General features: G+C 43.4%; 1 protein-coding gene across 1 annotated transcript in view; it reads left to right on the top strand.

Annotated features, from left to right (window-relative positions):
* LOC128703113 (uncharacterized) overlaps positions 1–17,766 on the top strand; it is a 152,596-nt gene that overhangs the window by 18,026 nt on the left and 116,804 nt on the right. The window contains exons 2-5 of the mRNA XM_053797664.2: positions 4,568–4,735; positions 5,210–5,458; positions 12,560–12,793; positions 13,007–13,171. Coding sequence (XP_053653639.2) covers positions 4,568–4,735; positions 5,210–5,458; positions 12,560–12,793; positions 13,007–13,171 — 816 coding nt within the window. The remainder of the gene's footprint in view (positions 1–4,567; positions 4,736–5,209; positions 5,459–12,559; positions 12,794–13,006; positions 13,172–17,766) is intronic.

The following is a 17,766-nucleotide window of genomic DNA, read 5'->3' as shown; positions in this document are numbered from 1 at the left end:
TACTACAAAAAGGCAACTGGTTCCCAGTAATGGGAGGAGCATCAAAATAAGGAAAGGTAATAGAGAAAATTGGAAGGTAGGAAATCGCTTCTCTGTTCTTCAGGATGAGTGTAAGCGAATTCTTGTGGTTGGTGGCTCAGAGGCTTGATATATGGACTGTGCTTTCTGTAATAGGAATAAGAAGGTGAGAGAGAGAGTGTGTGTGTTTCCCTGGAGCTTGTGTTGGTGACATTGTCAACAGGTTGGATAATATCATGTTAGGTAATGGGAACAAGCCCATTATCTGTCTCAGTGCTGGTGGAAATAATATTGGGCAGAGTAGGAGAGAAGATCTGCTAAATAAGTACAGGTCAGCTATAGATTTAATTAGGTTTAAGGGAGGGGGTACCAGTCATATGTAGTATCTTGCTTAGAAGGGGAGTGGGCAATGAAAAGTTGTCTAGGGCAATTGGTGTAAATTGCTGGCTAGACAGATACTGCAAGGAACTTGCAATCCCATTCATTGACAACTGGAACAGTTTTTATGGCAAACATGATATGTATGTGAGGAATAAGGTACATCTCTCTGGGGCTGGGGTGGTAGCACTTGCCAGCTCGCTCGAGAGGGCCACTGCTGACATGTTTAGGATTTTAAACTGAAAAAATTTAGAGGTATGTGTGTGTGTGTGGGAAACAATAAGGTTGCAACACGGGCTGAAAACAGTTAATGTTTAAAAGACATTCATTTTAGAGTTAAAAATAAAGACAATGGATCAGGTCAGCAAACAAAGGGAGACAGCAGAGAGCAGCGAGAGACTAGCTCCCTTAAGGTTTACTATACTAATAGCAGGAGTTTACAAAATAAGATAAATGAGGTAAGATTAATTGCAAGTGCAGGAAGCGTAGATATTATTGCTATAACAGAGACCTGGTTCAATCTGAAAGATAGATAAATGTCTTCTGAATATCACATACAAGTATATAAATTATTTCACACTGACAAGGTCAACAGGATGGGTAGTGGAGTAGCGATGTATGCCAGTGACAATTTAAATTGTTGTGTTAGACAAGATATAAAATTAAAAGCATCAGCCATTGAATCTGTTTGGTTACAGCTTTTCGAGGGCCGTGAAAAACTAATCTTGTGTGTGATTAACAGGCCCCAAAACCTTAATAAGAAGTGCAGTAAACTTCTATTGGACGAAATTCGTAAGGCATCTGAATACGAAAATGTTGTGCTAATGAGAGATTTTAACTGTAGACAAATTGACTGGAGCAGTTTCACAGGAAATTTAGTCAGGTGACTTTCTTGAATCAATTCAGGATAGTTTTTAAAACAGTTTGTGACAGATCCAACTAGAGGAAATAACCTGCTTGACTTGGTTCTTGCCAGCAGGGAATCACTAATTAATAATTATGAGGTTAATGATGAGCTTGGGGAAGGTGATCACAAATCACTCAGTTTTAATATATAATGGAATTCCCCTAATAATGGTAATCAAGTCTCTGTCCCTGACTTCCACTTGGCTGATTTCATAGGACTGAAAATTACCTTTATGGGCTGAATTGACTGTGGGTGAGGTAGGTGGTGATGGTTGCCGATATTACGTTTTCCAGAACATAGTCCTAGCTGCTCAGACAACTATGTTCGAAATAGGGAAATCAGATCATACAAAAATGATCCTAGATGGATAAACAATTGATTAAAACATCTCATTAGTCAAAAGAGAGGCATATATAGGCGAATCAAAAGAGGAGAGGGGCAGTTAAGAAATCAATATATTCAGTTAAAGAGATAAATAAAAAAGGGAATAAGAGAAGGAAAGAGATTATGAGGTTAAAGTTGCAAGAGAATCGAAGACTAACCCAAAAGGATTCTTCCAGAAGTCTGATTACGGACAAGATAGACCCACTCAAAAGTTACTTGGGTCACCAACAGTGATAAAGGAATGTGTAGAATTTTTAACACTTCCTCTCAGTTTTTAAACAGGAAGATACTAGCGATATTCCAGAATTAATAAATTACATAGAACAGGAAGATAACCTATGCACGATTAGGGTCACAAATGTCATGGTCCTTAGACAAATAAATGAATTAATACCTAACAAATCTCCAGGACCTGATGAACTGTATGCAAGGGTTCTAAAGGAATATGAAGAGGAGCTTTGCAAACCTTTGGATAATCTTTTCACCATATCATTTCAAACTGACATAGTGCCAGGTAAGTGGAAAATGGCAAATGTGATACCTATTTTCAAATCGAGTGGCAGGTCCTTAGCTTCGAACTGTAGACTAATAAACCTAACCTCCGTAGTGTGAAAATTCATGGAATCAATAATTGCCGAGGCAATTTCTAGCCATCTTGAAAAGAATAAATTGATCAACGAATCTCAACACGGTTTTACAAAGGGGCGTTCCTGCCTTACGAATTTATTAACTTTTTCACTAAGGTGTTTGAGGAGGAAGATCATGGTAATGAATATGATATTGTGTATATGGACTTCAGTAAGGCTTTTGATCGAGTTCCACTTCAGAACCTATAGAGGAGGAGAAATTTTTTCCTGGATAGAGGTATGGTTGACTGGCAGCAGAGAGTTTTCTTAAATGGGAAGAAATTAGAGTGAGGAAACATTACGAGCGGTGTTCCACAGGGGTCGGTGTTGGGCCCTTTGTTGTTCACAATCTACATAAGCGACATAGATGAGGGAATAAATAGCGATATAAGCAAGTTTGCTGGTGACACCGAGATAGGCCGACGAATTCATTCTGACTAGGACATTAGAACACTCCAGGATGATTTAAATAGACTAATGCAGTGGTCGAAGAAGTGGCAGATGCTATTTAATATAGGCAAATGCAAAGTTCTAAGCATTGGACAATAAAATAACCATGCCACATACAAACTAAATGATGTAGACTTTAATATTACTGCTTGCGAAAAGGATTTGGGAGTTTTGGTTAGCAGTAATCAAAAACCAAGACAACAGTAGATAAGTGTTTGCAATAAAGCGAACAGAATCTTTGGCTTCACATCAAAAAGCATAAATAATAGGAGTCCTCAGGATACTCTCCAACTGTACATATCCTTGGTTAGGCCTCATTTAGATTATGCTTCACAGTTTTGGCCACCGTATTACAGAATGGATATAAATGCACTTTAAAACGTACAAAGGAGGATGACAAAGTTGATCCCATGTATCAGAAATCTTTCCTATGAGGATAGACTGAGGGCCCTGAATCTGTACTCTCTAGAAAGGCGTAGAATTAGGGGTGATACGATTTAGGTGTATAAACGGAAAATAGGAATAAATATAAGGGATGAAAATGGCGTGCTAGCCAAGACAGGACTCGCAGCAATGGTTTTAAGTAGGGAAAAATTCCGATTCAGGAAGGATATAGGAAAGCACTGGTTTGGTAAGTGGAACAAACTCCCGAGTACCATCATAGAAGATAAAATGATGTGTAGTTTTAAAAATAGGTTAGATAAAAACATGAGTGTGTGCAGGTGGGTGTGAGTTGGTCCTGACAAGCTTGTGCTACTAGGTCAGATGCCATGCTTCTTCAAGTGAATGTGACCTGACCTGACTAGGTTGGAGCATTGGCTTGGGCCGGTGGTGGACTTGGACCTGCCTCGCATGCGCCAGTAGGCCTGCTGCAGTGTTCCTTCTTTCTTATGTTCTTATTTCTTCTGATGCTTAGGTCTCATTACATATGCATATATATATATATATATATATATATATATATATATATATATATATATATATATATATATATATATATATATATATATATATATATATATATATATATATATACATATATAAATACACACCTGCTTGAGTTTTCTTCTATTTGCTTACTAGTTCTTCTTATTCATTTACTTTTTTCTCCAGAGGGAAGCGCAAAAGAATCTTTCCTCTCTAAGCCATGAGTATCGTAAAAGGTGATTAAAATGCCAGGAGAAAGGTGGTATATTCACTGTAAAAGGCCTTCTGGCCCATATTAGGCAGGTCCTTGTCAAGCCCAAACCCACTTAAGAAAAATATTCGTCCAACCCATTTTCAGTATTACTCAAGGAATAAGTTTAATAGCCCTATTAACTCAAGCACAAGTCCCACTCAGATCCAACCCCTCTCACTCATGACTCATCAAGTCCCACTCAGATCTAACCCCTCTCACTCATGACTCATCAAGTCCCACTCAGATCTAACCCCTCTCACTCATGACTCATCAAGTCCCACTCAGATCTAACCCCTCTCACTCATGACTCATCAAGTCCCACTCAGATCTAACCCCTCTCACTCATGACTCATCAAGTCCCACTCAGATCTAACCCCTCTCACTCATGACTCATCAAGTCCCACTCAGATCTAACCCCTCTCACTCATGACTCATCAAGTCCCACTCAGATGCAACCCCTCTCATTCATGACTCATCACTCATCTGTTTAGAAAATGAAAATAATGAAGTCTTTCATTTTTTGACAAAATATTTGTGAACGCCCATTCATATAAATAAGTTGAATAACTACACTTTCTGTACACATTATACATTCAACAAGTTAAGGAATTGTATTTACCGCAGATGTTATCTGGGATGTACGTGATGTTGACCTTGGTGGTGGTAGTGACTGGTAAATTAGACCCTCCTGAGAGACCTTACAAGATACTGGTACTGACTCCAGTCTCCTCCCAGAGCCACAAGAACGTCTTCATGCCGCTTGCCAGGGCTCTGGCTGACCGTGGTCACCAGGTGAGGCATTACACAAATAACACCCGGTGTTTCGGCCCAAGTCGGACCGAAACGCCGTCGTAAGCTTCTCTGTCCGGGTTATTTGTGAATTGTTCCTGTCACAGTGTTATGACTGGAACAATAAAGCTCTCTAGTCTCTTTATTAAAGATTATCCATTATGCAAATTAGATATAATCGTAAACAAAGAATAAATTTAATCTGTTGCATTTGTAATAACAAAGCCTTCATAAGTAGTAGTAATTATGCAAGACTGAAATGACGTCAATCGTCATTTCCCATATTCAAAATCTGTCATCACGTCTGATAGAAATGCACATGCATGTTAGTGGCTTTCTTTGTTCTTAAGAATATTTCACTACATGTAAACTACACATTGCATACCATGCAAAGAAACAAAAATTGAATTTTTATTTTGAATTTGAATAATAGGTTCGCTCAAAGTCCTTGATTCTGGTTCTACATATTATATTCAGGTAACGATATTGTCGAATAACACGAAGTTGTCTGAGTATCCCAACATTACCGAGGTTCCTCACGGACTGATTCCAGCCGAGCCTCTAGATGCCTTTAGGTACAGGAAGGACTGGACTGGCGGGTGGACCATGTTTGAGGTTATTCTTCCCAATTTTGCCCAAAATTTATACAAGATTCCTGCAGTGAAGGAGCTTTACGAGAGGAGGAAGGAGTTTGATCTCTTCCTGGTAGATCATGCGTTTAATGAGGTGAGAAGTAGCATGTATTATTCTCGTGTGAGGATGAGTCATAATGAGGTGAGAAGTAGCATGTATTATTCTCGTGTGAGGATGAGTCATAATGAGGTGAGAAGTAGCATGTATTATTCTCGTGTGAGGATGAGTCATATTCATGTCTAGTCTAAAGTTTTTTTTTCTTAAAAATTTAAAAAATTGTCTCGTAGAAAACTCATTAATGATAATAGTGATCACAATATATGTAATACGTAAAAAGTCTTACTTAAAATTGTTTTATCAATGTTCATAATAATAATAATAATAGCAATAATAGTAATAATAACAATAATAGTAATAATAATAATAATAATAATAATAATAATAATAATAATAATAATAATAATAATAATATTCATCATCATCGTCATCATCATCACCATCATCATCATAATAATAATAATAATAATAATAATAATAATAATAATAATAATAATAATAATATTTCTACAAGCACATAACACAACTTATACAGATCTTAACTGACATGCAGAACATTTCCAGCAACTTAGGTTAATTTTGTGCTCAGGATGCGACCCTCACTAGTCGGCTAACACCCATGTACCTAATTACTGCTAGATGAACAGTGACAGCAGGTGTAAGGTGACTAACACCCAGGTACCTACGTACTGCTTGGTAAAATGACGGCAGGTGACTAACAACCTGGTGCCTACTAACTGCTAGGTAAACAGTGACAGCATGTATATGGTGACTAACACCCAGGTACCTACTTACTGCTAGGTGAATAGTGACAAGAGGTATAATATAACTAACACCCAAGTACCTACTTACCGTTAGGTGAACATGGACGACAGGTGTGTGATAACTAACTTAATTAAAAATATATATAATTTAAACGGGTCATTCAAATCAGATCTTTCCATTAATTGAGCCCACCGTCGCTAAAAGTTTGATGCCGATCATTAAAGTCATTGCTTAATTACTAGGGTAACATAAAAATAGGTTGGACAAATATAGACTGGAAAGAGGCAGCTTGTTTCAGAGACGCCCAATTAGTGATCAAAGAAACTAACTTTCGTAGACGCAAGTGCCTCGAGTCAGCACTGATCGCTGTTTCGAATACAATTAAACAAAACAACGGCAGTTTCACCATCTCCGAAGTCTTAGCAAGAATCCTCCTGAAAACAGTAAACCATGCCATCACATAGTCTCTCCTGTTATACTACACAAAGCACATTACAGAGAGTGAACACTGAAACAAGCTGCCTCTTTCCAGTCTATATTTGTCCAACCTATTTTTATGTTACCCAAGTAATAGCTTTTATATCCTTTTACTCTTGTACGAATTAGTTGCTCTACCATATTGTATTACTACTACAACTTTTGTCACTACTACTACTACTACTGTGCAAGAAAGGTATAAAATACCGACAATATGAAAGTTAAGACACATGTGCAACATCTGGATATCTTTATTGTAGTAGACGTTTCGCCATCCAGTGGCTTTATCAATACAGATTCTAGGACATAATAGGAAGACAGTAGAACTATATACAAAAGATGAGGTAATCAGTCCCTCGGCCTTGGAGTTAGTGTTCACAGCATCGTGGTGGAGGAGAGTCTGGAGCAAAGGCAAGAAGACTGGCGCTTTTTATAGGCGTCAGTGAATGGGACGGGCAGCAGACGAGGGCAGTCACTGGTAGGCCGAGGGACTGATTACCTCATCTTTTGTATATAGTTCTACTGTCTTCCTATTATGTCCTAGAATCTGTATTGATAAAGCCACTGGATGGCGAAACGTCTACTACAATAAAGATATCCAGATGTTGCACATGTGTCTTAACTTTCACTACTACTACTACTAGGAGGAAATGATATGGTGATACCGACAAGATGTGGAAAAAGACACTTATGTACAGTTCAGGACATTTATTAAAGGAAACGTTTCGCCACGAGTGGCTTCTTCAGTCCTAATACAGAGAAAACTAAGAAAACATTTATATATATAGTGGCAGGAGTCAGGTGAGGTGACGCGTGGGTAGAGGTGGTAGTAGTAGTAGTAGTAGTAGTAGTAGTAGTAGTAGTAGTAGTAGTAATGGAACTAAGGAGGTGAGGCTAGAGAGGGACCACCAGTTCCCAGGATGGGTAATATCCTCTTGCTTAGTAATTTTGACATACTGTAACTACCGGATTTTTTGCTTTATAGTGTTACTGACAGAAATTAGTGCAGCTTCAATGCATTTTCTCCGTCTTAAGTCGCCTTCTTTAATCACTAGTTTAGCTTCATTGAATTTCATGAGGTGTCCAACATCGTCTCTATGTTGAACACATGCGTTTTTGCGGTCATCATTTCTGCAAGCATTTTTGTGTTCTGCTATTCTAATGTCCAGAGTTCTGGCTGTTTCCCCTACATATACTTTGTCACACACCCCACATGGGGGGTGTGACATGGGGGACGTTCTCTTACGCACAGGGGAAAATAAACTTTCTTTTAAAGTCTACCGGAAGCCTACCTACAAGAACGATCTTCTACATTACTTCTCTCACCATGACACAAGAACTAAAAGAGGGGTAGTTATTGGCTTCTTTCTGAGAGCCTACAGAATTTCCAGTCCACAGTTCCTCGAAGAAGAATGTACATACATCACCAGCTCTTTTAGTTCACTACACTTTCCCCTACACTTCATACGTGACTGTAGGAAACGTGCGGCACGTATCCTCAGCAAGACCGACACCTATCAAATTGAAGAAAAACCTCCAAGTTACATCGTTTTACCGGTCAGCAACGTTGCCACTAATGTTTCAAGCATGTTTGACAGCAAACTGGCTAAAATATCTACCAGCTCTTCAACTACTATTAGGAACCTGATACAAAAACCCAAGCATGATTCTGGCACAAGTGCAGGAATCTACACTATACCATGTGGGGGGTGTGACAAAGTATATGTAGGGGAAACAGCCAGAACTCTGGACATTAGGATAGCAGAACACAAAAATGCTTGCAGAAATGATGACCGCAAAAACGCATGTGTTCAACATAGAGACGATGTTGGACACCTCATGAAATTCAATGAAGCTAAACTAGTTATTAAAGAAGACGACTTAAGACGGAGAAAATGCATTGAAGCTGCACTAATTTCTGTCAGTAACACTATAAAGCAAAAATCCGGTAGTTACAGTATGTCAAAATTACTAAGCAAGAGGATATTACCCATCCTGGGAACTGGTGTTACTTGATGCCAGCAGGTCCCTCTCTTGCCTCACCTCCTTAGTTCCATTACTACTACTACTACTACTACTACCACCTCTACCCACGCGTCACCTTACCTGACTCCTGCCACTATATATATATAAATGTTTTCTTAGTTTTCTCTGTATTAGGACTGAAGAAGCCACTCGTGGCGAAACGTTTCCTTTAATAAATGTCCTGAACTGTACATAAGTGTCTTTTTCCACTACTACTACTACTACTACCACTAGTGAACATCGAAATGGTACCTCACTAGTATTGCACCTCACTCTGAGCCTTTATATACCCTCTGTGTCCATGTATTGTTTGTAATGGCTTGATAAAGCTCCTGGAGAGCGAAACGTTGCCACAATAAAATTTCACATTAGTTGCACTTGTGTCCTTTTACTTTACATATTGTCGGTAATTCTACCAACTTTATTACATTGCTTAATTATTGCTCTGGTTTCAATGATTGCAGATTTAATAAGAATTTTAAGAAACCCAAAACAATTAGATATACAAAGCCCTAGCTTTTGTTCCCTCATTTTATACACAGGATATATTAGCCATTTTTGAGGTAGTTAATGGAAAACAAAGTAACTTTGTAAAAATATAAATGGTGTTAGTGAATATTAAAATGGTATAAAATACCGACAGGTTGTTAGGTAAGACACATATGCAACAGTTAGGTATCTTTATTTCGAAACGTTTAGCCTACACAGTAGGCTTCTTCAGTCGAGTACAGAAAAGTCGATAGAAGAGACATGAAGACGATGTAATCAGTCCATCACCCTTGAAGTTTTGTAGTGGTCAGTCCCTCAGTCTGGAGAATAGTATTGTTCCATAGTCTGAAACAATATGGAGTTGAAGTACGTATGTATAATGTTCGCCAAGACCAGGGTCCTGGCACGGGTCTTAATCTTGAGATGACCCGTTTCTGGCTCCTGATGTTCGCCAAGACCAGGGTCCAGGCACGGGTCTTAATCTTGAGATGACCCGTCTCTGGCTCCTGATGTTCGCCAAGACCAGGGTCCTGGCACGGGTCTTAATCTTGAGATGACCCGTCTCTGGCTCCTGATGTTCGCCAAGACCAGGGTCCTGACACGGGTCTTAATCTTGAGATGACCCGTCTCTGGCTCCTGATGTTCGCCAAGACCAGGGTCCTGACACGGGTCTTAATCTTGAGATGACCCGTCTCTGGCTCCTGATGTTCGCCAAGACCAGGGTCCTGGCACGGGTCTTAATCTTGAGATGACCCGTCTCTGGCTCCTGATGTTCGCCAAGACCAGGGTCCTGGCACGGGTCTTAATCTTGAGATGACCCGTCTCTGGCTCCTGATGTTCGCCAAGACCAGGGTCCTGGCACGGGTCTTAATCTTGAGATGACCCGTCTCTGGCTCCTGATGTTCGCCAAGACCAGGGTCCTGGCACGGGTCTTAATCTTGAGATGACCCGTCTCTGGCTCCTGATGTTCGCCAAGACCAGGGTCCTGACACGGGTCTTAATCTTGAGATGACCCATCTCTGGCTCCTGATGTTCGCCAAGACCAGGGTCCTGGCACGGGTCTTAATCTTGAGATGACCCGTCTCTGGCTCCTGATGTTCGCCAAGACCAGGGTCCTGACACGGGTCTTAATCTTGAGATGACCCGTCTCTGGCTCCTGATGTTCGCCAAGACCAGGGTCCTGACACGGGTCTTAATCTTGAGATGACCCGTCTCTGGCTCCTGATGTTCGCCAAGACCAGGGTCCTGGCACGGGTCTTAATCTTGAGATGACCCGTCTCTGGCTCCTGATGTTCGCCAAGACCAGGGTCCTGGCACGGGTCTTAATCTTGAGATGACCCGTCTCTGGCTCCTGATGTTCGCCAAGACCAGGGTCCTGGCACGGGTCTTAATCTTGAGATGACCCGTCTCTGGCTCCTGATGTTCGCCAAGACCAGGGTCCTGGCACGGGTCTTAATCTTGAGATGACCCGTCTCTGGCTCCTGATGTTCGCCAAGACCAGGGTCCTGGCACGGGTCTTAATCTTGAGATGACCCGTCTCTGGCTCCTGATGTTCGCCAAGACCAGGGTCCTGGCACGGGTCTTAATCTTGAGATGACCCGTCTCTGGCTCCTGATGGAGAATTGTTTCTTCACTGTTGCAGCATATGCTGCTCAAGCACTGTTCCGGACAGTTCAACTAGTGTGCCTCATAAGCGACCATAATATGGTACTGAGGTTACTCCATCTCAGCTGTTTCCTAAGCTGGGACTGGGCTCTGTGCGCTCTGATAATCTGAAGATTCATGGAATCCACTGTTTCCTCCTCTGTCTGTAAGCACACCGCCAGGAGGTGAGATGTAGGCCACTAGTAGAGGTGAGAATGTAGTTGTTGGGAGGTCACGTCCCTCTCAAATCCAGCCATTCTCACTAGTAGAAGTTGTCCAAGTTGATTCTGTACCAAGATACCATTGTGTTGCAGTGTCTGACAGAGTGAATATTAAAATGGTATAAAATACGACCGGTTGTTAGGTAGGACAAATATGCAACAGTTAGGCAACTTTATTTCGAAACGTTTCGCCTACACAGTAGGCTTCTTCAGTCAAGAACCCCTCATGGAAGGTTCCTTGATGTTGGTGAGGGGCTCTTGATTTAGGGAATTGAATCTGTGCTCCAGTTCCCCGAATTAAGCCTGAATGCCTTCCACATCCCCCCCTGGGCGCTGTATAATCCTACGGGTTTAGCGCTTCCCCCTTGATTATAATAATAATTCAGTCAAGTACAGAAAAGTTGATAGAAGCAGAAGAGACGTAAACACGATGTAATCAGTCGGCCTCTGCACTCCAGTAACATGCCCAGCCTTCTAAGTAGGTTTAGTAATGTTGGTAAATGTAGTAAGCAGAAGAGGCTTTGTCAAGTTATTTTAATATAAAAATCTGACAGCCACTGCCTGGAGGTTATTCCGGGGATCAACGCCCCCGCGGCCCGGTCCACGACCAGGCCTCCCGATGGATCAGGGCATGATCAACTAGGCTGTTGCTGCTGGCCGCATGCAGTCCAACGTACGAGCCACAGCCCGGCTGATCCGGCACTAACTTTAGGTATCTGTCCAGCTCTCTCTTGAAGGCAGCCAGGGGTTTATTGGTAATTCCCCTAATGCTTGATGGGAGGCTGTTGAACAGTCTTGAGCCCCGGACACTTATGGTGTTTTCCCTTAGTGTACCAATGGCGCCCATACTTTTAATTGGGGGCATTTTGCATCGCCTGCCCAGTCTTTTACTTTCGTAGGGAGTGATTTCTGTGTGCAGATTCGGGACCATTCCTTCCAGGATTTTCCAAGTGTAGATTATGATATATCTCTCCCTCCTGCGTTCCAACGAGTACAAGTCAAGTGCTTCCAAGCGTTCCCAGTAGTTAAGGTGCTTGACAGAACTTATACGTGCAGTAAAGGATCTCTGTACACTCTCTAGATCTGCGATTTCACCTGCTTTGAATGGAGATGTTAATGTACAGCAGTATTCCAGCCTAGAGAGAACAGTGACAGTGTTTTATTAAGATGCATGTAATTATACTAGGAATGAGTGGAGGCAAGTGGTTTTTATGACTAGACGTGCTGTTGGAGTGCGAGCAAAGTAACATTTATGAAGGGATTCTGGGAAACTGGTTAGCTGAACTTGAGTCCTGGAGGTGGGAAGTACTGCACCTGTACTCCGAAGGAGGGGTGGAGATATGTTGCACGTTTTGACCTGTAATGTATGTACACCTCTGTGATGAGTGATGGAATGAGTGATGATTAAAGTGTTTCTTCTTTTACGGGTCACTCTGCCTTGGTGGGAAACGACCGATGTGTTAAAAAATTGTATCAACAGTATCGTACTGCTATAACACTTGGAATTACCCATCAGGTAGCCTACCCGTTCCTGCACGAGGCTTCCTTCATCATGGTCAACACACCAGGCATTGACTACCGTCAGAGCTCTGTCCTGGGTAATGTCTTCAATCCAGCCTTCGTACCAAACCATAATACTGACTTCCCACGACCTTTCTCTATCTGGCATCGATTTATTAACACTCTAGTGCAAATAGCATTTGCTGTTTACTGGAGGAAGTGGGTCATCGTGCCTCTGGTACAAGACGAGGTATGTTGATTATATAGACAAAAAATTCGATCGACATAATTGTCAAACTGGTAATAATGATTGTCTTAGTACTGAATAAGAGTTATTGCAAGCTAATAATATAATTTCACTCTTGTATCTGTTATTATACATATGAAGCAAAATGTAAATATCATTCTTTTAATTTAGAAAAATAGTTTTATCCTTTAATAAAATACTGGTGTTATTGGTCAGATCTCAGCACAGTTCCCGGAGCTGCCACCGTTGTTGGAGTTAGAGAGGAACATGAGTCTAGCACTGATGAACACACACTTTAGCATCGGTATACCACTGCCTCTCCTGCCCTCACAGGTGGAGGTGGGCGCCATGCACTGTCGCCCTGGTAACCCTCTGCCTCAGGTGAGTTGTTCTGGCTACCTAAGATAGTTGTCCTGACTAACACAGTTGTCTTGACTTCCTGACCCAGAACACTTGTCAGTCTCCCTGACTCTACTCTTATGGGCTCTTGTTACGTGTATTCTGACCAGATATAAACATGTAAACAGTTCATTACAACAGTTCAGCTATCTAAACTTTTCGGTACAGTCCCTGGACCCATTATGTACCTCTGTAAGATTGAGTTACAGTCCCTGGACTCATTACGTACCTTTGTAATGTTGAGGTACAGTCCCTGGACCCATTATGTACCTCTGTAAGATTGAGGTGCAGTCCCTGGACTCATTACGTACCTTTGTAATGTTGAGGTACAGTCCCTAGACGTATTGTATACCTCTATATTGTTGAGGTACAGTCTCTGGAAACATTACGTACCTCTAATTTTGAGATACAGATTCTGAATCTATTAAAAGCCTCTAGACCTATTATTTGCCTCTGTAATATTGAGGTAAGGGATGCATAATAAACATGTTAAACTAACTTGTTACATGTGTAATGAAAGAAAGGCTCGGGAGTTACCGTTGTATTGTCTCAGTGTAAATTTTTCATGTATAATCGCAAGATTTACACGACCCAGTTTCAGCAGCCAACAAAAGTCAATAGTTACTTCTGCACCTAACTTGATTCCTGTATATGACCTTGTTCCTCTATTTGATCCAATACCCGAAGATGACCATCCATACATTTCACCCTAGAGGAGGAGATCAACAATTACAACTCTCTCAATGTACTTTTTTTTGAAGCCTGATAACTGTTAAAATACAGAGGAACAGGAAGCTTACCAACCAGTGTTCATCATATCATGATCTCCGAATTAAGGTTCCCAGGGAAAGAGTGGACGTTAAACGGATTATCTTGTCCAGCAGCACAACTGCCACTATAATTTAACCCCTTCATCGGAAAGATAATAAGGAGCTGTTAATGATAATAAGGTGCTGTTAATGATAATAAGGTGCTGTTAATGATAATAAGGTGCTGTTAATGATATAAAGAACAAAAAAGGCAAAATATCGGACTGTAACAATATACAAACAACCCTACGCTTATTTTCATCATCAAGTATTATGCACCGTACATAATTGTGTGTGCTATATACTATTATATGACTGGCAGCGCATGGCATGGTACCACCGTCGTGTATGTGATCCGTCGTTGACCGAAATGTCGTCATGCGGCGATGACTGTACATCCTGTTCTACGAAGATCTGAACATACAAATACTCTGGTCCCTTGACCCATCATACATTTCCCTTGAATACTTAATTTTTTTAACACGTGCTACTCAGATCAGTATGTACCTCTGTCTGTCTCCTAACAATGGAGTTGCAGGTAGGTTCTGAGTAGTACTTACCTATTAGTACCTACCTATTACCTTTATAATAAAGGCATGATAATTTCACTCTGTCACTTGATAATGCTCTTAATGAGTAAAACTTTTTAATAAAAGCTTCTTTTGTGTACATGATAAACATTTTTAACTTTTGTTGTCGCAAACACGTTGTGTTTTTGTAGTTGTCTGCAATCTTCAGCAGTTATGTCTGCAATCTTCAGCAGTTGTGTCTGCAATCTTCAGCAGTTGTGTCTGCAATCTTCAGCAGTTGTGTCTGCAATCTTCAGCAGTTGTGTCTGCAATCTTCAGCAGTTATGTCTGCAATCTTCAGCAGTTATGTCTGCAATCTTCAGTAGTTATGTCTGCAATCTTCAGAAGTTATGTCTGCAATCTTCAGCAGTTGTGTCTGCAATCTTCAGCAGTTATGTCTGCAATCTTCAGCAGTTGTGTCTGCAATCTTTAGTGAGAACTCTGCTGCCTCCTTCATACATTTTTAGGCCTCTGGAAGTTCACCTTGAACTAAGGTGTAACTTTAAGGAATTAACTGCAGTACTCACACTACAGAAACTTCGTTCGTTTTTTTAATCAATTAAGACTGATGGACTGAACCCATCGCTTCCAGAATGAGGGAATGATAATCTCATACTCCTCTTCTCTTTACACTGTATTCGACTGATGAAGCCACTGTGTGGGGAAACATTTCCTCAATAAAGATTCCCGTGTTGCGTAAATGTCTCAATCTTCGTTTTATGGGTTTTCAAAAACATTTAAAACAGAAGTATGGAGGAAACAGTGAGTATCACACCACTTGGGGAAGTGTGTGAGGGAAGGTCGTGGTGCAGGGGAGGGTCGTAGTGTGTGAGGGAAGGTCGTAGTGCAGGGGAGGGTCGTAGTGTGTGAGGGAAGGTCGTAGTGCAGGGGAGGGTCGTAGTGTGTGAGGGAAGGTCGTAGTGCAGGGGAGGGTCGTAGTGTGTGAGGGAAGGTCGTGGTGTTATGGAGGGTCTTGGTGTTGGAGAGGTCGTGGTGTATGGGGAAGGTCGTGGAGCTGAGGAGGGTTGTGGTGTTGAGGAGGGTCGTATTGTGTGAGGGAAGGTCATGGTGTTGGGAAGGGTCGTGGTGTGTGAGGGAAGGTCGTGGTGCAGAAGTGGGTCGTAGTCTTTAAGGGAAGGTTATGGTGCACCGGAGGGTCGTCGTGTGGAAGGGAAGGTCGTGGTGCAGGGGATAGTCGTAGTGTGTGAGGGAAGGTCATGGTGCAGGGAAGGGTCTTGGTGATGGAGAGGGTCGTGATTTATGAGGAAGGTTGTGGTGTTGGCGAGGGTCGTGGTGTGTGAGGAAGATCATAGTGTTGGGGAGGGTCTTGTTGTTGGAGAGAGTCGTGGTATAAAAGGATGGTCGTGGTGATGGGAAGGGTCATGGTGTTGTGGAGGGTCGTATTATGTGGGAAAGAGCAAGGTTGCAGATGCAGATGTCGTGGTATATGGGGAAGGTCGTGGTGTTGGGGAGGGTCGTGGTGTTATAGAGAGTCGTGGAATATGGGGAAGGTCGTGGTGTTGGGGAGGGTCGTGATGTTATAGAGAGTCGTGGTATATGGGGAGGGTCGTGGTGTTGGGGAGGGTCGCAGTGTTATAGAGAGTCGTGGTATATGGAGAGGGTCGTGGTGCTGGAGAGTGTCGTGGTATATGGGGAGAGTCGTGGTATATGGAGAGGGTCGTGGTGCTGGAGAGTGTCGTGGTATATGGGGAGAGTCGTGGTGTTGGGGATGATCGTGGTGCTGGAGAGTGTCGTGGTATATGGGGAGAGTCGTGGTGTTGGGGATGGTCGTGGTGCTGGAGAGTGTCGTGGTATATGGGGAGAGTCGTGGTGTTGGGGATGATCGTGGTGCTGGAGAGTGTCGTGGTGCTGGAGAGTGTCGTGGTGCTGGAGAGTGTCGTGGTGCTGGAGAGTGTCGTGGTGCTGGAGAGTGTCGTGGTGCTGGAGAGTGTCGTGGTGCTGGAGAGTGTCGTGGTGCTGGAGAGTGTCGTGGTGCTGGAGAGTGTCGTGGTGCTGGAGAGTGTCGTGGTGCTGGAGAGTGTCGTGGTGCATGGGGAGAGTCGTGGTGCTGGAGAGTGTCGTGGTGCTGGAGAGTGTCGTGGTGCTGGAGAGTGTCGTGGTGCTGGAGAGTGTCGTGGTGCTGGAGAGTGTCGTGGTGCTGGAGAGTGTCGTGGTGCTGGAGAGTGTCGTGGTGCTGGAGAGTGTCGTGGTGCTGGAGAGTGTCGTGGTGCTGGGGAGTGTCGTGGTGCTGGAGAGTGTCGTGGTGCTGGAGAGTGTCGTGGTGCTGGGGAGTGTCGTGGTGCTGGAGAGTGTCGTGGTCCTGGAGAGTGTCGTGGTGCTGGAGAGTGTCGTGGTGCTGGAGAGTGTCGTGGTGCTGGAGAGTGTCGTGGTGCTGGAGAGTGTCGTGGTGCTGGAGAGTGTCGTGGTGCTGGAGAGTGTCGTGGTGCTGGAGAGTGTCGTGGTGCTGGAGAGTGTCGTGGTGCTGGAGAGTGTCGTGGTGCTGGAGAATGTCGTGGTGCTGGAGAGTGTCGTGGTGCTGGAGAGTGTCGTGGTGCTGGAGAGTGTCGTGGTGCTGGAGAGTGTCGTTGTGCTGGAGAGTGTCGTGGTGCTGGAGAGTGTCGTGGTGCTGGAGAGTGTCGTGGTGCTGGAGAGTGTCGTGGTGCTGGAGAGTGTCGTGGTGCTGGAGAGTGTCGTGGTGCTGGAGAGTGTCGTGGTGCTGGAGAGTGTCGTGGTGCTGGGGAGTGTCGTGGTGCTGGAGAGTGTCGTGGTGCTGGAGAGTGTCGTGGTGCTGGGCAGTGTCGTGGTGCTGGAGAGTGTCGTGGTGCTGGAGAGTGTCGTGGTGCTGGAGAGTGTCGTGGTGCTGGAGAGTGTCGTGGTGCTGGAGAGTGTCGTGGTGCTGGAGAGTGTCGTGGTGCTGGAGAGTGTCGTGGTGCTGGAGAGTGTCGTGGTGCTGGAGAGTGTCGTGGTGCTGGAGAGTGTCGTGGTGCTGGGGAGTGTCGTGGTGCTGGAGAGTGTCTTGGTGCTGGAGAGTGTCGTGGTGCTGGAGAGTGTCGTGGTGCTGGAGAGTGTCGTGGTGCTGGAGAGTGTCGTGGTGCTGGAGAGTGTCGTTGTGCTGGAGAGTGTCGTGGTGCTGGAGAGTGTCGTGGTGCTGGAGAGTGTCGTGGTGCTGGAGAGCGTCGTGGTGCTGGAGAGTGTCGTG

Source organism: Cherax quadricarinatus, chromosome 85, assembly GCF_038502225.1.
Source record: "Cherax quadricarinatus isolate ZL_2023a chromosome 85, ASM3850222v1, whole genome shotgun sequence".
In the NCBI taxonomy this organism is placed as follows: Eukaryota; Metazoa; Arthropoda; class Malacostraca; order Decapoda; family Parastacidae; genus Cherax; species Cherax quadricarinatus.
The sequence above is the reverse complement of the archived record's forward strand: the minus strand, read 5'-3'. Positions and strand labels throughout refer to the sequence as shown.